Genomic DNA, 23,193 nt, shown 5'->3' with positions numbered 1-23,193 from the left:
TCAAACTGCTCAAGGTTTGGTGAAAACTGAACCAGATTATGTTCAGACATCTTGTGAAAACTCCATGAACAGAGATCCTGCAAACTTCTTTGATGACTTTTCCAATGTGTAACTACCCTCACAGAATCTTACTATCTTATCTTAATAGACAAAATTAGAGAATTGAAAGCTTCGTCTTCACATTCTGTCTTGTAAGACACCAGAAGGAATTTCTAAATAATAATACAACTCCCACTGAACTTTTCATTATTTCAGAAGAAATGCTTACTACAAGAAAGCTTACAGAAGCTGCAAGCTGTTCCAACAACAGTGAAATGCCAAAGTCAATGTCAAAAGGCTGAGTACTGGGTAGCTGTGCCACAAGTTCATGACTCCTAATAAAAATATCACTTGATCAAAAAATGTCTTTGCTCTTTTCTAAGGTCTGATCACTGGTTTTGAGTGGGTCACATGGGAAGTTTAATAGGGGCACACAAGTAATCTCAGAATTTTCTCTGACAGTTGAGGAGGACATATTAGCAAAGACTTCCAGCAAACATCAGTATTCTCTTTCTTGAAGACAAACTGAAAGAGAAGAGTCATGCCTGCTTCTAGAATTTAACCTTGGACATAGTAAATCCTGCTAAAAAAAGTAATAGAAAAAATACAGCAAAAAATAAAACTACAAAACACTCTAGACGAACTGGAGAGAAACCTGTAGAAAGAAAAGTCTGTGTGAGATTGAGGCCTGAAGAGACAGGTGGAGGAAGTGTTGTCTTATTTAGAATATACTCCTACAGTTTTAAACTTACATCCCATGTAATACTGGGAAAATCCCAAAACATATTACCTTAAAAGAAACCTCAAGTGCTGTGGTAGGGCATCATTGCAGCTTGTCTAGCTGCTGCTTTGAATCCATGGTTTTTTTCCTGATTGTGATCATCTTTACAGAAGAACTTGGCAGATACAAAAATAAAAAACTCTTCAAGAGCTCATAGTTTCAGCCATAAACTGTGCTGACTTGAAGCACAAAATAGCATGCAAAACCAAGAGTGTAAGTTTGTTACAGTGTGTAGCTTCACAGTTACCAAAGGATATAGTCTAACAACTTGTAATGTCCAAATAACTGCTTGTATATATTTTCAAAATTAATTGTTCCTATACTGTAGCAAGCATTTGACTAACAAACACTTTGGTAAATATTTCTAAAAGTATCTAATACATTTCAATAATTGTACAAAGCAAATTCAAAAGTATCCGTATCTTTGGCAGAGTAAAACTTGTTAATAAAGGCAAAGAGGTACTGATTTTGAATTTTCATCCAGTTGTGACATTGGTATCTTTGTCTTAATAATAATGAAAAATAAATGTCCCTTTTAGCAAGCACAATCTTACCAGTCACTCACCATTCCTATTTCCTTTTTGAAACACGAAAGAAATTAAACTCATCTCTAAAGAAAATGGCCTTGATGCCACTAGAGGTCACCCTACGAATAAAAATCAGTGTGCTGCATGCACAAAACCACAAAACCACCACTGCTGTTTGACATTTCAAGCGCAAATGTACAGAAGAACATAACACACAGAAAGATCGTGACTTGTGAAAATTGTGTATTCCTAAGAGAAATCTTTCCCTTATTCTGAGGCTATTGTAAACTGACTACACTGCTGTCTAGCATATTTTAGCTCTTGGATGCCTGGTAGTACTGGAGACATTGCCTTATCTCTTTCAAAAACAACAAACAAACAAGCCCCCAACAAAACCCAAAAACCCAACCAAGCAAAAAAACAAACCACAACCTCCTTGAAATTATGGACTTCAGATTATTTCTCTAAAATGCTTTATTTAGCCCATACATAAGATATCATTTTTCATCACCAAGAATGATGGTCTTAAAACAGGCCATCTATTATTCTCCATGGACTATGCTGGATTTGTGTGGGAAAACACAAACTGCCAGTTTCCTCAGCTTCTGTCATTTTGAGATTGAAAACACTTGTGTCTCTTCATTTCATGGCATTAGTACAGATCAAGACTCTTCTGCTCCATATGAAAAAAGTTAAATGTCATCTTAGTTACAAGATGCAAAGCAGTGAAAGAAACCAAGTTCATTTTATTTAAATATGGATTTGTTTAAAGAGCAATTTAACTCTGATGCAAACCAGCAGTTTGGAAGTGCTATGTGCTTTCCATTCACACAGATCATAGCAGATTAATTCAAGACAGTCATAATTATTGGACTAATGAATGTTATATATGTCTAGGAGAGGCTGCAAGGGTTGCAGAGAGGACTACCATACACTTCCTGAACATATATCCAGAGCAGGTACAAACCATGGTGGACCAGCATTTCTAGTGGCATGAGCCACATTGGAATGCTTCAATGATGGGTTGGATGGAACTTTGAGCAACCTAATATAGTGAAAAATGTCCCTCCCCATGGCTGGAGGGTTAAACCTCCTTTTCAACTCAAATCATTCTGTGATCTGACACTGGACAGCTAGAAGCAGCAGTTCCCCTTTGTAACTTTTCTGATATGCAGAAATTTGTCAGACAACATATTTGCATGTTGATGTTGGATATATGGTAGTGGCAGCATCAAAGCATTGGAGGAATCATTGCTTGAAATCCTTTCCTAAGACTGGCTGGAATACTCCTGCAGGAGTACCATGATTATACAGCACTGTCTGTCCTCTGTGCTGATCACGTTCATTCACTTCTAGACAAGGAAAGGTGAGGAAGCAGAATCAAACATGCTACAAAGAAACACACAGCAAGGAATGAAAAAGGGCTTAGACTGATACTAACATCTTTAGAATGGGCATCTAGCTTTGAAAATGTAGGAAAAAAATGGTACAGATAAAGCTGTAAAGGGAAGAAAGATAAGCAGGAATTTATCTTTGCTTAAAACCAAATATGTGTTATAAATCCAAATATAAAAATAACATGCCAAAATCTTTGCTCGCAGGCATTTGCCACACCAAATCAAATCCTGGTTTGCATTTTCAGGGACTGAAACATATCTGTTGTTTCTGAATCACCTCGTCATTTTATTTTTTATGAGGAATAAGTTTTTCAAGGGAATTTTGCTTAAAAAAGAACTGGGGAACAGTCTTTGAATAATATGAGAAATACAGAATCTTATTTATAAAATTCAAGTTACAAAATCTGGAAAAACAAGTGTTTTTTATTTGGTTTGGTTGAAGATTTTAATAAATATTGATAAAACTGTGCCTTAATACTGAAATCTGTACAAGGGATGCATATTCCTTACAAAGACCCACATGTGTCCTCTTTTTGTTTTTTCATTTCAAGTAGCTTTACAAAGACAACAGAGTTGGACAATAATTTTCTCCCAACAAACCTCCTCAGAAGCAAAAAGGTTTTGCCATCAGGCTCTGCATTTTACAAAAATACTACTTTAAAGCATCATAAGATAATGCTTCACTAGAATAAAACAAAACATCAACTTTTCTTCTAAAACACTGTAACCCCCAGGGAAAGCTTTTCTTTCCATTCTTTTCTCCCATCTTTTCCACCCTGAAGCATGTTTGTGACCCAGTGTTTTTGCTGTCAATACTTAGGCAGTGTGCACATTATTTAATTTTAAATACTCCTGAAGTGCAGTTAAGCATGCAAAAGGAACTTTAAATCCTGCCTAAAAATGCAGTTAAGTGTGTCACTCTGAAAGATTTTAATAAAGATAACTAAAATTATTTATTTGCATAATAAGGTATTTTTTGCAGTTAATAAAGATGAAAGGCACACTGAGATGAATCCTTGCAAGTTTACATAAAATATTCAATGTTTCCGGTAGTGTACTGACAAACTTTGAACATCCCTTGTCTCTGATGATACCTCCCATTTATTTGTGTCCTTTTTTAACTCCCAGCATATGGTGTTTTAAAAGAGATAGCTAAGAGCAACGGGCTGAGTAGTAGTGTTTTCCTTCAAAAAGAAATCCACATCTTAAGTACAGCCATAAGGGAAACAGATCTACACTCTTTCAAATCAGACTAGAATAGTTTCTTGAACAGTTTTAACCATAAAATGCTTTAAGTTAATGGGAAGAAAAAAAAAGGCAGCTGGAAGATGTTAACTTTACTTGGTTTCAGGTTGAAACAATGGTGTGTTTTATTTCAGGTTGGGATTTCAACAGAGCCTTAATTAGACTTTTGACCACACAGTTTTCATTTAAAAATATCTTGATGAAATTCTGATCATCAAGAAGTTCCTGGGAGACTTGGCACCTGTTACTCTTTGAAAAAACATTCATCCAGAAAGGCAGACAGGCAAACAATACTCTCCAACTCATATAATGAATATTAAGTTTAAATATCCAAAGAATTTCAAATAATAATGTAAATAAGGGAAAACACTTTGTGCATTTCAGACTCAGTGAGAATAAGCAGACAGCGATGCTCAAAACAAAAAGGCAAAACCACACAGGTTGCCTGCTATGAGGTGAAATACTAATAGAATATTCACACTGTGAATGTATAGTCACAGAATTGTAAAGTCACTACTAAGGCATTTCCTAAGGACAAGAAAAATAATACCTACCTACATTATAAAAAACAGCTTAGTTATTGAAAACAGCATTTGAAACACAATTTTTCTATGTAGTAAAAAAGTCAGTGTACAAGACCAGATATTATCATTCAGATTGAAACATATATTCAGAATATATTAGTTCATTTTTCAAAACATTGAATAAGGAATTCTCATAAACAGCACTGCTATGATTTATCTTGACGTAACTTGTCAGAATGTTAAAAAAATTACTAAAGAGATGGTATTCAAACCTGGAATGAATTAAAGAAATTATTCCTTGCTATTCTGAAGATAGCACCTTTAAATTGAACTTCAGAAGAAGGAAGGGGAGGGCAGGGAAGGGGAGGAGTTGAACAGGATTCGCAGCAATCATCTAGTCCTCTTCAGGGCTGACCAAAAGTGAAAGCATATTACTATAAAGAGGGTGCTCAAATACTTTTTAAACAATCAGGTATAGGACATTGATCACCTATCAAGGAAGCCTATTCTTGGTAAAGCATCTTTTCATAATATCACATCTGAACCTCCCCTGATGCAGCTTTGAACCTTTCACATGTGTCCTGTCACTGGAAGAAGAGATCAGCAATTCCTTCCCTTCACCTTCTCATCCTGATAAAAATCAACTGAGTTTAATACCTGGGCTTTGTTGGCAGACAAAATTACATTTAGTGCTGATTTTTAAATCAAAATAAAAAAGGATAAAGGTATGAAACAATAACATTATCACCAAAGCTTGAGATGCATGGGTAAACTAGAAACAGAAACAGTTTTGCTATTCTGAATTAACTTACTCACCCGACTTTTGTAAGAAGAGACAGTCCCCAAATTTTCTCTCTCTTATTAAGAGATAAATGTTCTCTATGTTATGTATACATAGAAATACTCATATCAGCTGCAATCTGATCCAAGTTAGCTCCATCTTTAATGTGAAGGAGGTCCATGAACGTACATTTTGGGATTCTTCTATGGATCTAAATGAGGAGGGATCTAAACTGATTGCCCCAGACGTTTTCTGTCAAATTTTGGCTGAAGTTTACTGATCCCAAAGTGGAATTCTCTTCTAAACACTCCTAGGCCATTTCAGTACAAAGTCAGGGAAGTCAGCTTAAAGCATCTTAAACCAAATTTGGATGACTTTAAGCTTTTGTGAGCAACTTACACAGACAATTTTAGCCTTACAGCTGTGTCAACAGAAATGGCAAGAATAACTTCTCAATTTCAATAAATAGATGTGAGAGAAATGAACTGTATATGCCTTCAGTTCCCCTTGGAATGACAAAAATTAAAAAGAATGTTAGATAGTGGCAACATGGCTATTAGCTCAGCCTCAGGACAAATCAGTGCCTGTTAATGAGAATTCAGATTAGACTAATCAGAAAGCAAACTCCCAAATCTGTAATAATTTCATATTATTTTTTCTCATCACACATAAAATTAGATGCCTTTTGAGTCAAAATTCAGGCAAATTTCACATGTTCCTTGTGGCATGGACTATTGTAGAAATACTGTGGCAAAAAATCTGTCATAGAAAACACAGCCTGTCACCCAAGCAGATTCAGCCCTGGGAGAGAGCTTGTCCCTGTTGTATCCTGTCTGAAATACTATTCTCTCACCTAGAGCTGCTCTCTGTATCTGCCTCTGGATTATCTTTCCTTTCAGATGATCTGTAAAAGACACAAAATGCAAATAATTAGAATACAAAGTATCAAAAATCAATTAAGTCATTGCATATTTCCCACCATTTTAAACTCTCTGTGCTGCTGGCCAATTTTAGGCATTTTTGTGATCCATGGGACAAGTTGATTTCTGAGTTCTGTCCTTCTCTCTACTGCAAGGAAACAAATGACTCTACAAATACTGAGATTTAATTGTCCGGTAAGAAAGACCAAAAATTAAGCATTTACTGTCCAGCATTTTCACAGGATAATGATTTCCTACTGGTAGATACAAAAGAATTTCAAATGGGACCAGAGGACATATAGAATTCCAAGTATGTGTTCAAACAGACTTAAGGGTGCTTATGAGATAGTAGGTCACTAGTCCACCCCTTTGCCAATGAAAAACTAATTCCCCCAAATCCATTTTTTCTCCTCTGTCATGTTCACTTTTAAATATTCCATGTATTAGAGCTTCTGCAAGTTCTACTATTGTCCTGGTTCTGGCTGGGGTTAATTTTTTCAATAGCTGGGAGGGGATCATGAGGTTATTCAGTACTACCTCATATCATTGCTGGGGACAGGGGAAAGAGACACTCTTCTCACAAGGGTCAAGAAAACATGTCAGAGGGAACCATCCTATATTGTCTAATATTGAGGAGGTTTTCTGTGTGAATTCTTTCTTTTCCTGTACCCTCTGTTATTAACATTGTTGGTGTTACTGTTCACTTTCTTATCTCTTTATTTCCAATAAATTATTTTTATCTCAACGTGTGATCTTTGCCTTTCTTACCTCTAATAATTCCCTCCATCCTACCACAGCTGGGAAGGGGAGGGGAGAATGGGGCAGTGAGAGATAGCGCTGTGTGGTTTGGAGAGCCTTGGTGGGGGCACTGAGTTGGGCAGTAATATTCCTAAATCATGGCAAGTGCTCAACAGGTCTCACTGTGTAGATGTCATTGGTTTTCAATCAAAAATTAACCAATTCCATTATCTCAACATTCCTAGTTAGACTCCCATGCCCCATCAAACTAATTGTTTATCCTTCTTTTATAAATTTCCTACCTGATCTATGACAATGGGCCAATATCCCAATTATTCCAAGCAACAATTAGATTACCACATGGGAAGCCATTATTCAAAGACATTAATGGATCTAATAAAGGAATAACATAACCTTAAATACGGAATTTCGGCAGTAAATGTATTCTGAAGGGGTATGGGATTATGTCTCTCAAGTTTTCAAATTGAAACAATTTGAAAATATTTACTTTTATATTTACAATTCATAATGTTTACTAAACTGTAAATCTGGATACCAGGGAAAGAAAAAAAATCCATGCTGGATTCATTTTTTTCTTCCCCAGACCCGTGATTATCTGTGTCATATAAGTATGCATTTTAAATTAAAAATATAATTTTGCTTACAAGAGAAGTCTTACAGAGTAAGCTAATCAGAGACAAATTAAGTCATTAAAAGTTGGCAAATGCTTAACCAGAGAATGTAAATAAACACTTAAATTCACAGGTCATGAGAATTAGATTGTTCTGTGAGCACAAAAGGACCATAACAAATTGTATTTCTTTGGAAATTGTGAGAATAGTCATTAAGTATTTAGTAGAATTGTAGGAAATGTATTATTTGAAATACATTGCAGTATATCAGTCAAGTTTTGCTGTTTTGAATGTCTATAGAGAACAAGCAAAAGTAAACACTCTACCTACTCTTCAACTATAAAATAAACATAGATTTTTATTTTTATGCAGAGGAAGTTTTATTCTTTTAAAATTATTTTTAATTAAGCTAATGACTTTTTATGTAATTAAAGTTACCTGTAAAATTAGGAAAATATAATCTGTAAAATTAGGAAAAGCCTTCAGCTACTGAGAAAGAGGTTAAGTGAAGTAGCTAACTTCATCTAACCCAGCTACAAAAACAAATAAATCCTCCATCTCAGCTGTACTAACACTTGACCAAAACAACACATTTAGTTAAATAAGTTGATTCGCTTAACTATAGGAAAAACACCCTTGATTACTAATTTTTACTGATAAAAATCCTGTAGAATGATCAACATCCTTGCTATTTGTGCTTTGAAAGCTCTATAAAGCAACTCAGTTGATTTCAATACTCAGTGAAATGTGATTAAACATGCTACTTTTTCTTCAAATTGCTTTTTGCTATTCTGACTATTTAAATCCTTATATTCTATGGCACTGTTTCATACAGTGTGATGTTACTCACTCGATATTGAGCCATGAGACTGCCATGAAACAATTTGCAGTAATCTTGAAACTCATTTCAATGGATTATCATTACCAGAGGCGCCTCAGAAACAATCTATACATTTATAACAATCTATACATTTACCCTTTGTGTAAGAAACTCTCTTAAGCACTGTGAGCTGCAAAAGGCAACTGCCACTGTCATTTGAAAAAAAAATGGCTCCAGTAGGGACAACAGGCTTTCATCAGGAGCCTCCTGAAAATAAGGGTGACATGCAGGTCTCAATTTTGTCAAATGGTGTTATGTCTCCTTCTTTAAAGTTGCTAGAAACAGATCTAAATGTTTTGCATTTCAAATAGCAATGAGGCCAACTGAAAAAAGCAGGCCAAATAAGTCAATGTGAGTAAGATCAAGCAGATAGACAGCAGCTTGCCATCAGTACAAAAATGTGGAAACACAAGAACATTGGGACTGTGTTTTAAATGATCATAGCCAAGAGGCTTGACTTTCAATTACATAGAGTTTAGTCTGGGATAGAAACGACAGAGGCTGCAGAAGCTCTGTTTGTATTGTGAGCTTTGTCAGACCATTCAGCAGTGTGAAACTACCCCAAATATTCTTCTCTCCCTTCACTCTAGCATTTGTACACTTCTGCTCTGTGACATGGACCATGATGTTGCAAGAAAACAACTTCTTCTATTTGGCAGCTTTGTGAAAGAACGGCAAGTTTGAATCAGACCACCTGTAATCAGAGAGGAACCAAAGAACACTTCTCCACCGACTAGAAAAATAAAACTCCAGCCTTACTATTCTTCCAGCAAAGGAGTTTTCTTTTTCTTCTTTAAATAGAAAGGTAACATTTATCCAATTCACATAGTTCAAATTGCCTTTTCAGGGCAGCAAAAACTGAACTTCATTTCCCAGAAAACTTCCTAAGGAAAAACTGAAATTGTATTATGGGAAAAGTAGGCCAAACACAAGTTCAGATTTGGGGGACATAGTAGTATCATGAGGCACCTGACTATAATTCCATAGCAATACTTAGCCAGACAGATGTGATTTAATCTTTTGATTTGTTTTAATCCAATTTGAAATTTGACAGTTTGTTTAGATTTCATTTGGGGAAAAAATGTTTTTACTTAGAAGCTCTTATTTTTGATAAACCCTTAAGTTTTTCTGTATATGTTTTTGATTAAAGTAATCTTGTTTTGTTTTCACTATAAATACTTGTGGGGGAGAATGAATGTTTCTGACCTGCACTACTTTCCTGCCTCTGAGAACACCATTGTCCCCATGCTAGGCTTGAAGTTCATAAGTGACAGAAGTAGGGGATGATTCCAGTACCGTTGCCTGCACAAATCTTCCCATGTAAACAAAAGGAAGATTTCAGTCTTAAGTACTGCCAGTTCTACAATCTTCATAAGCACAAATATATACTCAAAGAAGTATGAAAAATCACATTCTCATAAAAAACCCTACCATGTCTTCTGATTCTAAGTGTAAAGTTGTGGAAGAGGTAGTGCTTAAATGTGGTTTGCAAAAATTGAATTTAAGACGTAGAGAACATCGCTCAACATATGGCTAATTATATTTTCTGAAGTTTCACCAAACAAGAAGCTAAAAATAGGTCTGTAGCTGATACCAAATAATTTTTTCCAGCAGAATCATTCTTCATCTGGAGATAACGGTCCCAATAAAATGTTGACTGCTGCAACTCCACATGTTTTGGCAAGAAAAGTAGTTTTGTGGAATTTAAGAATTCACTCAGCATGCAGCCAGCTGTCATTAAGGCTGTGATAAATCTGTTGGTTTTGGCCTGCATTTCTGGAGACATATAGGTATGGAAAAGAGATGAGCCGGTAACACAGAACTTCGGCTTTGTGACAGGAGACAAAAGCAAGGAGGGAGATGGAGAGGATAAAACGGAATAGAGAAATCTAATTAAGAGTGATGTAAAGCAGAGGAAAGTGTCCCATTTGGTGACTAAATAGGACAGAATACATAACTTGAATAATATGGCTGTCCTTTAACTTGTCTTTGCATTGTTCCAGACTGTTTCAAGGATCTGAAATTATTTTCCAATGTATTACAGACAAGGAATGCTTTGACCTGAAGCATATGCTGCAGGACAATACAAAAGTGAATATGTTACAATTAAAAAAAACCCCCACTGATTTAAAAAAGTTTTTTGTTTTGTTTGCGTCCACGTTACAGGTTATAAAACTTCTCTTATGTTGTATTAGATCCTCAATATAATACTATTATAAGGTTTCAAAGACTGCTAACTCAAGAACTGACAGGCTAAAACCTTTGTCAATGACTTCTCATCTCTTGTTATTTTTTAGTATTTTCCTGTTATTTTACATTTTTCAAGCCTTAATTTATCTTAATGCACCCTTTCATCATGGAGATACTGAACCCTTTATAGCTCAAATAGAATGCTGTATGCTTCACTTTCTTCATTGTTAAATAATTTTTGGTGTTACATAAAATATCTAGCAGAATGTCCTTCTATGTATCCAGGGCATCTGATTCCTGGAACACACCCTCCAGGGATTTTGAGTCTCTAATCAGGCCATATGGTATTAGATGTTGCCTTTTTTTTCCTGTTTCTCACACTGCCACACCAGTGAATAATCTGGGGGTGCACAAGAAACTGCAACGGAACACAGCTGGGACAGCTGACCCCAATGGACCAAAGGGATATTCCACCCCATGTGGCATAGTGTTTAGTTAAAAAAAGCTAGGGGGAAAAAGAATGAAGCAGAGCCATTTGGAGTGACAATATTTGTCTTCCTAAGTCACTCTTATGAGTGAAGGAACCCTCTTTTCTGGAGATGGCTGAACATCTGGATGTCAATAGGGAGTGAAGGAATTCCTTATTCTACTTTGCTTCCACACACACATTTTGCTTTACCCATTAAAATATATAGTTTTATGAGTTTTCTTACTTTTACTTTTCTGATTCTTTCCCCAGTCCCACCACAGGGGAGTGAGCAAGTGGCTGTGTGGTGCTTTTTTGCCAGCTGGGCTTAAACCATGAGAGAAAATAAGTGGGGGTTTTGTTTGTAATGCAATGCCCCTATATTTGCTGTTGGACTCAGCTACCACCCAACTATGAAAATCAGCTCAAGATTCTGAAACTATTAAATCTGATTCATGAAGTTGCATGCACCCACTCAAATCAGATAAGAAGTCCTGCTGAATGAGCAGAAGTTAAAGATGCATATTCAGCAAATAATCACTCAGAGACAAAGAGGGGAGCAATCACATAACTTCCATGAGCTTTGTACAGATATATTTTTAACTGCATTTGAGGTTAGAGTTGTAACGGCTTACAAAGTATTCCTGAAAGTAGGAGACATTGAACCCAAGCATAGATATTCAAATGGAACAATTTCTCAAACTAAGAAGATTAAACAGAGATAGTTATAGGAAATCTAACCAGATGTGTTAAAATATTTTTTAAAATCTGGTGATGAAATTATATGAGAACACAGTATATGATAAAAAGTATCTGACAAGAAAATTCATGGAATAAAAGAAAATATTCTATTCTAATGCAAAATCCTGCAGCACTAAGAACAAATAAACCATTCAGCCTTTCTCTGACCCAGAGAAATATTTGGGACAAATTCTGAATTTTCTTTTCAAACTTTGTCCTTCTCCAATGGCAAAAACATGTCAGTTGGCTCTATTAGGACAATGTGCAGAGACAAAGTAGTCTGCATTAGTAAACTGGCTCAACACTATGTCTGATGGAAATGCTTAATTTTGGAATACATGGTTGGCCAAATCCCCATGTAATTTGATAGCTTCTCATTTTCAGAAAACTCTTGGTGGCATTAGGGAGGAAAATATATTATTATAATACTCAGGGCCTCTCTGATGCACATGCATTTTTCCAGGTATGAAATATGGCCCTCATCAGCATTAAAAATATATGAGTGACAATACCTCAGGTAACATACTGTAGAGTATAACTTGCTGCAGCAAATTTCTCCCTTCTGCAGTGGTTTGAGATTTTACTGCCTCTCCTTTCTCCTCTTTCCTCTCCCTTCCCTCCATCCCAAAGTTTGCTGTCAAAGGTCACTGCCCCACAGCAGAGAATGTAGAAGGAAATGTCTGCCCATGTTCTGGCTGCTCTAGCAGCAGAATTTGGCACATCAGCACAATCATACCAGCAATTTAAGCTGAGACACTATCATCAACTCAACTACAATGTCTGAAATACAAGTAAACACTCTCTTTTGCCAGCTGGGAAGAAAAGATTGGAGAAAGCAACTACCAGCAAAGAGATGGGCCAGACCATTGGGAGCAAGGAAGCTGATGGGATTTAATAGAGCTCTGCAGTCAGGGCTCCCAGGAAGGATAACAGGTTTAGAATTTGAAGCACAACCCTGATTTCCACAAATTCATATTTGCAAACCATAGCCTAAGCACATTACCAAACACACATGGAAATACACAGTTTTTCCTCCATAATACAGGATACATAATCTCCTTCCTTGGAATTTAAATATCCCAGATTCAAATGGATACATTTTACTACCATGTAGGATACTGCACATTTTGAGATTACTATTTAAAATATCTGACTGGGGCATGTTCCCTTCCTTGCCAGACTCAGTTGAGAGAATAATAGGTTTTATTGAAACATTTAATATCTTCAAGTATGATCAAATTTGCAGACAGAAAGCTTATGACATAGCAGTCTCTGCCAGTCACTGCTACAGGATGACAATGCACTTGACTTCCCAGAAAGAATCTCTTCACTGGAAGGTTGTTCAGTCATTGGGATGGAAATGTCCAGGGAGGTGATGGAGTCACCATCCCTGGGGGCATTCAAGAAAAAGCTGAACATGGCACTTAGTGCTATGATCTAATTGAAGAGACAGTGATTAGTTAAACATTGGACTCAATCATCTTGTGGCTCATTGAGCTACTCAATTTACAGTCCTCTAAACTCTTGACCCATTTCTATGTATTTACTTCTAACCTCCATATTAAGTCTCCTCCCCTTTTTCTTCCTGTTCTTGTTAATTCTGGCCAGATTACTTTTGTTGTCTCACAAGATGATGACTTACACTTCATGACTGAAGGACATTCCTGTTTATTGTTTGGCCTGCATTTCCACAGCATCCTTTATCCTACATCCCATTTTTTTTTTTTAATAGCCTTTCATACATTCTGGCTGCTAAAGAACAAAAAAAAGATTTGATAAGGTTAACAGCAAAACTATACAGAAACTGACTTTATTTTCCTGATGACATCATTCTGGACCTCAATCTTCCTCTAAGTACAAACTGTCATAGGCTACATAGGCCTTAATTGTTGAAGCATTCCCAAGGCAACACTTCAATACTTTTTCTAAAAATCCAGATACTCAACACTTGAACATTTAGGATAACCTACATAAAACACCAACAGCTCTGGACTGCAGCTCAGCATCTCCTTGAAACTGGAGATCAGAACCAATACTTTCTGGATTTACAAGCAAATGCTTGGACCTTTATTTTCATGTCCCAAGGTTGGCTGTCTACTTATTTCTGACCAGGCATTTCTAGCCAAGCATGGATATACAGCAGCAAGCACACTCCAAGGGACTTCAGCAGAAGCACACATTATGTCTGGATGCTCCATGGGGAGTGGATAGGCAGCTCAGCCAATAAAGTAGTACTTCTGTATGTGCTGTAGCAATGGCAGTTTGCTGCATTCAGGAAATAAGTGAACAGTTTTCTTGGGAGGGGGGATTTATTTGGTTTTGTTTTTCCTGGGTAGCTCTCCTGAATTTAAGTACCTAAATTTCACTTAAGCTGTATCTTAGATGCCAGGGTGCTATTTTAGGTATTGTCCACAGTGAACAAATATTCTGTTTATCTTCATATGCTAGGAAAGAAACAGAAATGAAGCACATCTGGAAACTATCGTTCTGTTGTTTATCACATCTATTTGTTCATGAATTAAATATTAAGCTGGTCCAAAAAGCATGACTGAAAAGCAATGCCATATGGATAAAGAGCCATAATCTGTGAATTTAGTGCTCTGGATGCTTATATGATTAAATGCCACTTATCTCTTGATTATTTCTTAGAAATTAAAGTGAAGAAAAATAATAAGGAAAATAGAGAAATAGCCTTGTATACAGCTCCTATCCTTTCCACACTTTCCAATATGCAAATTTAAGATGGATGAAAAATAAATGAAGGGTTCTTAAAAGCGCAAACAAGCAAAGTCAACACCAAAGGATTTTACCCTCAACAAGTTTTCTGATAATAATGCACTGGACCATGTTAATATTTTGGGCAGAGAATGACTATATCCAAGTTTCAGATGAACATGGTTATTTTCTGTTTTTTCTGCCTTCATGGCTTTGTAATTTCTATGCAACAATTTGATGTCCAGTCTCATTTTATGACATTTCTTCTGGCCAGAGCTGTCCAACATAAAATTAAATACTGAGTTCCAGGGCTCACTATATACTTCAGTTTCAGAAACTTAAAATTTTGCTCTTACCAAAGGAATTGTCCTGGCATTGAGCACATAGTGCTGTGTAACTTCTGGTCAGATGAGACAGACTGATATTAAGAATCTAACAAATATGACACAAAATTAAAAATAAAATAAATTTTAAAAAATTACTATGCTGAAGCTGATTAGATATGCTACCATGTTTTGAGCCCATGCAGATAAACATTTCAGGGTGATGGAAACAAGTCAGAGTAAGAATGAGTGTATGACACATTTTTTTGTTCACATTTAGTTGTAATATATCTACCAAACCTTTGAGAAGTGACTTCTTGAGTGTCAGACACATACTAGCAACCCAGTAAAATCTGAAATAGCTTCCTGTGAAGGTGCAGCATAAATTCACTGTTGTGGATAAGCCCAAGACGGCTTCTTGAATTGCTCAGCAATTTAAAACACAACCTGATTATATATAACTGGTAAAATGATATATTTAGCTCAGAATGGACAGCTTCCCTCAGCCTTAAATAAAGTGCATGAAAAAATCTTCATATTACAGCTATTTGCTGTTGATTGCATTCCTTCTGTAATATTCACAATCAACTGTAGTGATATTACATTATTTAGGAACTAGTTTGATTAGAAAAAAACAGCTATTGTCTTTTAGTATGTGTAGGTCTATATGCCTGTGCTACAAGTCTGCATTAATGCTGTCTAGACATGTAAATGAACCATGAGAAACTATGAAGAGCAAATTTCCCTTTCTGTGCTCAGGAAGGAATATCACTCTTGTACAGTACTACTCTGAATAAGTGGAGATCTACTTTAAAATTTGAAGGTTTGATTCTTCACTGTTAAAATGTCTGGCCGTCCAATACTAAAGACTTAAATGACTTGGATGCAGGACTTGAGGGAATACTAAATTTACTGATGACACTAAATTGGGATGAGCTATTGGCTCTCTTGAGGGCAGAGAGGCCCTGCAGAGAGACCGTAACAAATTAGAGAGATGGGCATTCACCCACTAGAGGAAGTTTAACAAGGGATTCTGTACCTGGCGTGGGGCAAACCTGGCTGTCTGTATATAGTAGGGAATGAGAGGCTGGAGAGCAGTGATGGAGAACGGGACCTTGGCTCTCAGTTTATGGTAACTTGAACAGGATTCACAGTGCCCTGGCAGCCAGAAGGGCCAAGCGTACCTTGGGAGCATCAGATGAAGCATCGGGAGAGGTTTAGGTTGGATACCAGAAAAAGGTTCTTTAGACAGAAGGTGGCTGGGCACTGAAACAGGCTCCCCAGAGAAATAGTCACAGTCTCAAACCTCACAGAGTTTAAGAAGCATTTGGACAATGCTCTCAGGCACATGGTGTCACTCTTGGGGTTGTCTGTCCTGCGCAGGACCAGGAGTTGGTCTCAATAATCCTGATGGGTCCCTTCAAAGTCAGTATATTCTGTGATTCTATGATCAAGGAAAACTTTTTGTACGAAAGATTGTAGGAATCAACACACACACACACACACCTCAAAATATAGCATTAACTATCACCTAGCATTTTTTCTTTAATAGAGCAAATTGCATAGATTGACATAAGAACATACTATAGTCTAATAAAACAGCAAAATGCAGGGTAGCAATCTAGCAATGACTACCTATTTTCAGTCAAAAGACAGCTTGCAGGCAGAAACATGTAACTGAGTATTTTTCCAAGTTTATAGTCATGGCTTGATTAAATCCAATGAGCCTGGTCAATTAGTTTTAGTTATTCTAGAGAAACCGTAAGTAAAATATGTTTACTTGGTTTCTTCCTGAGCATAACTTTTTCCCCTGAAAATAGTTCTGTTTGTAAAGAACAGAACATCATTTGTAATAATTAGAAAATGAAAATGATTCCTACATATGTACATTCCAACTTAGAGCCAAAGAAAACATTAACATCTTGGGCCTGGAGTGACTGTTACACTAATAAGGTTCTTCTGTTTAAAGAATAGCCCACCAGGGGAGCATAATAGAGCTGCTCAAATGAGTTCATTCAGTTTGGTATTTTCTGAATAAGTCATTTGACAAATCATGTTTTCTCATTCTGAGGATCCATTCAGAATACATACTGCAACCCTGGGGCATTGCCTATTGTTTGAAAGTAAAAACAAACATATGCAAGCAACCCTGAAACAATGGACAATGTTTAGCATTGCCATTAACATATGCATTGCCCCCTGAAGCCACAAGACTTCCACTTTCTGAAATAGGTTTGCTGAGTGCTGCTGCAAAGACTACTTTATATTACCAAAGATGGTATCCTCTTCTTATAAGGAAGAGCACAAAAAAGAAAAAGGCCTCAGCAAAGCTACTAGAACTGCCTGGTTCTCTTACCAGTCTCACTTATACCAGATCAGATAAGAAAAGTCCTACACCAGCTAAGGAATGAGGAAGACAGAGCAATGACATGTGTCCTTCTCTGTTTTTTGAAAATGGCCAAAGCATGACCATGCTGCAGCAGCAGCAGAAGAGACAGCTCTGGCACAGCTGCCATAAACACAGGTGTATCTCTGAAGGGAGAGAGCCTGCACCACCCACAGGCTGGACATATCAGCCTCACAATAAACCAAATTTTACTGTTCTCCTTGGGGTTAGGGTTATGCTTAGGGTTAAGGTAGAGAAAACTTGAAAGTCCAGAGATCAGGATCAGTGCACAGGAAAAGGTATGCCAAGGAGACCATGGCAATAAAACAACATTGCTCCATCCACACCTTACATGGTGAAAATAATCACATGCTGGGTATCTATGCCTAAGAAAATAGTAATATTTTCTGACAAAATTATGGAAAGGCTTAAAAAAAACAAAATGCCTTTGAACATATCTCCTTTCCAGAGTATTGGTTACAATTCATTATCTGATTTCAAAATTTAAATTCCTTTATGGAAAGAAAATTCTTCCTTTGCAGAAAATAAATTAAAGGTTGCAATTTCAAAGAGGAATGATTTGGCAAGCCTTGATCCATTACCTGCAAATCATGGCATCCCATGCAATTTCATTGTTTTTCCTTTGGTGAACATGATTTTTTTCATAGACATGTAGGTTATGGATATCTTCTCCTGTCTTTTCATTTGACTCCATTGCCAGATTCTGGGATTTCAGTAAGGTTAATTTCCAGAGGAAAAATTACAAACACTCAGAAAAGGAGATATGATGAAATAAAATGCAATTGAAAAAAAATATTTGGAAATAGTCAACAAGGTAATAGACCAAGATGAAATTAAGAGCTGTGAAAAATACCAAAACTTGCCAAAACTAACCTCACTGAAGTTGTCAAATCAGGAGAAAAAAATAAAAGAGGAAGACAGAAAAGACAGCAGGAAAAGAATTGAATGAAATTACCTGACTAATCTAAAAAATTTTAAAATTGTCACCAAAGGGAAAACAATAAAAATACATGGGATACCATGAAATGCAAGGATATGGACCAAAACAGAAAAGAAAGCATTACACTCAGGAAAGGAGATATGATCAAATAAAATGCAATTGATAAAAATTAGGAAATTTGGAAATTTAGTGAAGACAAGCAAATGGACCAGGATGAAATGAGTTGCAGTGAAAAGGACCAAATCTTACCTAAATTAGCCTCACTGAAGTTGCAAAATCAGGGGAAAAAATCAAACAAGATAAGGGAAAAGACAAGAGAACAACTGTAAGAAAGGACCAGCCTAATTTGAAAGAAAAAAAATTAATTTCCATCCAAGAAAGGAAATGAAATCTTGAAAACAGAAAAGAAAGTGTTCCAACAGTCTGGAAAGGAGATAGGATCAAATAAAATGCAATTGAAAAAACCCCATAAAATTTGGAAATTTAGACTAAAGGCAGATGGATTGGGATGAAGTGAGGTGTTTTGAAAAAGTCAAAAATTTCCAAAATTTATTGTACTGAAATCCCAAATCCAGGAAACAAACGCAGACAAAATATAGGTGAGGATATTGAGGAAATGACCTGCCTAATAAAAAAAAAAAAATTCTCACCTAAGTGAAAACAATTATATGGCATGCCATGCCATGAAATTTAGTGAAAAAGTCCAAAACTTGCCCCAATTAACCTTTACTGAAATCTCAAAATCAGAAGACCATGTCAAGCAATATATCTGCGAAGAAATTGCTTTCTTTTTTGTCAAGTAAATTTTCCTGAAATATACAGTTTCGGAAATTAAATCTCGTGTTTTTATGAGGAATTTTTAAACAATGTTTTGCTCATTTCCCTGTACTTCATGGCATCTCAAGCCTTTTTATTGCTTTTCCTTAGCGGAAGATTTTTTTTACATTAGGCATTTCATTTCACCTATCTCTTCCATCTTTTTCTTTGACTTTGTTTCCTGATTTTGCAATTTCAGTGATAATAATTTCAGCAAGTTTTGATCCTTTTCACTGCACTTCATTTCATCCCTATTCATTTTCTTCTAGTTCCTCCATTTCAAAATTTTAAAAATTTTAAAAATTTTATTCTTGTGTGTGTAGCACTTCCTTTTCTGTTTGTAACACAAACATAAAAGCTCCGAGTGTTTGTAACAATTTCCTTTCTGTTTTCAAGATTTCATTTCCTTTCCTGAAAGGAAGAGTTCTTGTGATTTCAATGAGGATAAATTCTGTAGGGTTTGATTCTTTTCTTTGCCCTTTATGCACCCCATGCCTTTTTATTGTTTTACCTTTTTTTTCCCCATTTCTTTTCATGAATTTTGTCTCTTGTCTCTTCTTTTAACTTCAGTCCCTTAGGTTTTATTTGGTATCATTTTGGTAGGTTTTGAAGCCTTGTATTTATAAAGGAACACACCACTTCCCAAAGATTGCATCCTCAACAGCTTTGTTCTTGGTCCATTTATGTTCCAGGGACCTGGGCAAGAAGCTGCTTTTGCTGCTGCACTTAGGGTTAGGGTTACGCTTACAGTTTGTGTTGAGAAAACCGCAGAGCCTTGAAGTCCGTGGACACTGCAACTAGAAAAGGCATGCCAACCCCACCATTGCTCTCTTCACACCTTGGCACCACCCACAAGGTGGAAATTCACCTTGAAAAATTCTGATTTTTCTGCTCTGCTTAGGGTTAGGCTTGAAAAAGCTACAAAAACTAGGGGCATAAGCATGCCAAGGGGAGCATGGTGCTGCCCCAACATTGCTTCCTCACATCTTCCTTTTGGCACCTCCCTTGTGTCTTGATCCTCAGCCTTGGAAAATGCTGATTTTTCCTGCTCCACTTACAGTTAGGACCTATAACATGTGCAATGCCTACCATAAGTATAACAAAGATATACTTTCTCTACTGTTTTCAGAAAGGAATACTAACACTTCACAGGCTTTTATAATAGACTTTATAGTTTTGTCTGGTTCTCTTTCTTATTTGCACATCTTACTATCAGCTTTCTGGGGACTCAATTCAGCTAAAAGAATTTTTGTATTATAAATTACCTAGTCATAGGTTGTTTAGAATTACACTCAGCAAACATAATTGCACTACTTCAAGACAATTTAAGCCTTGCTTACTTGGCAGAGACTTTTGAGATTTTAAAAAAATTTTCACGGGAATCAAAATATGATCTGTTGATTACAAACAAGGTAGTTAATTGATTACTCTCACTATGAACATAGCAAAAAAGCAAAGAAACAAAAAATCATTAACACGAACCTTTCACTGAAGTTCTAGCAAGAAAGAAAAATACATTCCATCTCTCTGCTTTATATTATGATCCAACTAGATGCTCAAAGGACACAAGAAAATAGGTTGTGGAAACGTCCATCATAGTCTGCCTCAGAGGACAGTAACCAGTTACCATATGGTAGCTACCTGCCAGGCCTGTGTGAAAGTCATGACACCAATTCTGCCTTACAGCACCTTGAGAGATCTTCCAGAAGACACTGTGAAAGACCACAAAATTTTAGATTATGCTCTACAGATCTATGGTTAACTAGGCCATACAAATCCTGCCTGAAGAGGTAGAAAAAGAACCTGAACAGGATCAGGATGAAAGTGATCAGGATGAAGATATATTGCATAATGGAAAGCAGGAAATATGTTAAAACTGAAGGATTTGTAACCAAACAGAAAAATAAGATGTAGCATCCTACAAAGCAAAGTAAATTACATTTCTAACAAAGAAGAAACTGCAGATGGTCACAAAGTAGTTAAGAAAATAATATCTTTAGAAACTCAGCTGTTTTTCTGTGTTTTCAATTCCTTGCTTCCAAAAATCAAAATGTAACATTTAAAAAAATTAGATCTCAAAACTGTTGTCATAATGGCACGAAACTTAGATATTTATCCAAAACAAACACACATAGGAACTTAGGTTTTTTTCAGCATTAAGCTGCCAAACAATTGGGCCAAGAAATTAAGGAGAAAGATTCTGAAGACTGTGTCAGCCATGCTGAATGGCTTCAACTTTAACAGCTACTGCTATTTTTGGTAGACACATAAACATGCCTCGTTTATTACAAAACTGCTTTGAAACTGACCTGCAGATCAGAAACAGACTGGGGCTTCTAGGCACTGGGCCACATTGAATAACATCCCAGCTGGGAAATTACATCTGGGGGACTGTTTGTCCCCATGGCCTGTTTTCTCTTCTGTTTTTCTTAGAGATGGCTGCAGGTTTTGCAGACCCAATGTGCTTTGTTATGTTAGGTATAAGCCACATCACTCAGGAATAAGCAACAGAGTTACGCACCTGAGAAGCATAGTTACACACCTGAGATGAATTATGGAAGAAATAATGTTTGTGTACTATTTTCTGATACAACTTGTGTCCTGATACCAAGACTGTCTCTGTTAAGTGACAGCGGACATCTGTAACAGACAGGCAGTGTTCCAGGAGAAAAGAAATCAGTGGAAACTATGTGTATTGAAGCTTTAATTTTCCATATATCCCAGTGCAGGACAGAAGTGGTGAAGCAGCAGGCAGCCTGGCTTTTTTGCTCAGAGAGCTTCCAGTCTACATTGATGTGTTTTTGTCAAATCTCCTACTTCTCATAATAAACTACTGTTTCAGCTTCTCCTAGATCACTGATCTGGCTGTTGATCTGGAATTTCTCAGGTACTGAGCAATCCAGCTAGGGATGTTGGACACAGAAATCATGGTACATGCAGCCTGACACTGAACTGGCTTTGAAGAAGGCACACACAGTACACCTGACAGAGAATGTGCTGAATGAGCTGCACAGCATGTGCTGCACCAAGTGCCCATTTGCACTGGGTGGGATGGGGCTCAGAGCAACCTGTTCTAGTGGAAGCTGACCCTGCCCATGGCAGGAGAGTTGGAACAGATGACCCCTAAGGTCTCTTCCAATTCAAACCATTCAATGATTCTATGAATCTATAGCTAATGCTTGTTGCCCTTGATGAACTAAAAAAAAATAAACATAAATGTGGAAATCTTTTCAGAATCTTCTTTTCAATCCATACACAAGTAGAACTCAAACTGAATTCAGCTAGAGTTTTTCCTTAGTGAAGATTTCAAGATTTCAAGTTCCATGGGTTTTAAAGGTCTCTGCTGTGAATACAAACTACCTGAAGAATGAAATGCTGTGGAATGACATTGTTGACTTATCTGCCCATTAAATCTGCATACAGAATATATTTAGTTATGAGTTGTTTGCATCTCATTTGAACCACATTTTTTTGTGGAATGTAACCTTTTCTTCTTGAAGTTTCTCAATCCCTTTTTAAACCAAACCTTGCCATTTTTCTTCTACACTAGTCATTTCCAGTAAAATTTGCTCAGCACATATAAGTTTTCATAACTACTTGATAGTTTTTGGAATTACATTAGAACAGTTAATTAAATCAGCAACTAGGAAGTCACAGTGTTTATTTCCATAAAAGAGTAAGTATCTCAGAATATTACACTAAAGAATGGAATGCATTTCAAAGCACAGTAATTTCTCTCTTATTGTCTCCATTCACAGCTGAAACAATGTCCAGTAAGTTAAGGTCTTTAACTCAGAACATTTATATTACTGTAAAGAAATAGATAATACTACCAATAATATTAAGCTTTAAGAAAGCCATGCATAGATTTTGACGGATTCTCTCTTCATCTAGCAAATCATCACAGCTTTTTCATTTCATTTAGGTTTCATGTAAATCACAGAACTTTTCTTTAACAGAGAAATCCCATCCTTCCAAAGCACAGATACTTCTTCAGCAAAATTAATAAAAATGCTATTTGCTTGTGCATGACTCCCTCAATTCTTTCAGCTCATATAATCATGGCTTAAAATATGTGTAGCATTCCTAGTATCAGCTGTGGTATTCTAGTTCTTAACTAGCCAATTCTTC

General features: G+C 36.4%; 1 protein-coding gene across 1 annotated transcript in view; it reads right to left on the bottom strand.

The window, feature by feature from the left end:
• The window catches only part of KIF6 (kinesin family member 6), a 156,796-nt gene that overhangs the window by 23,900 nt on the left and 109,703 nt on the right, over window positions 1-23,193 (bottom strand). The window contains exon 16 of the mRNA XM_059467441.1: window positions 6,148-6,198. Within this exon, the coding sequence (XP_059323424.1) occupies window positions 6,148-6,198 (51 nt within the window). The remainder of the gene's footprint in view (window positions 1-6,147; window positions 6,199-23,193) is intronic.

Source organism: Ammospiza nelsoni, chromosome 3, assembly GCF_027579445.1.
Source record: "Ammospiza nelsoni isolate bAmmNel1 chromosome 3, bAmmNel1.pri, whole genome shotgun sequence".
NCBI lineage: Eukaryota > Metazoa > Chordata > Aves > Passeriformes > Passerellidae > Ammospiza > Ammospiza nelsoni.
This window is presented reverse-complemented; position numbering and strand designations above follow the sequence as displayed.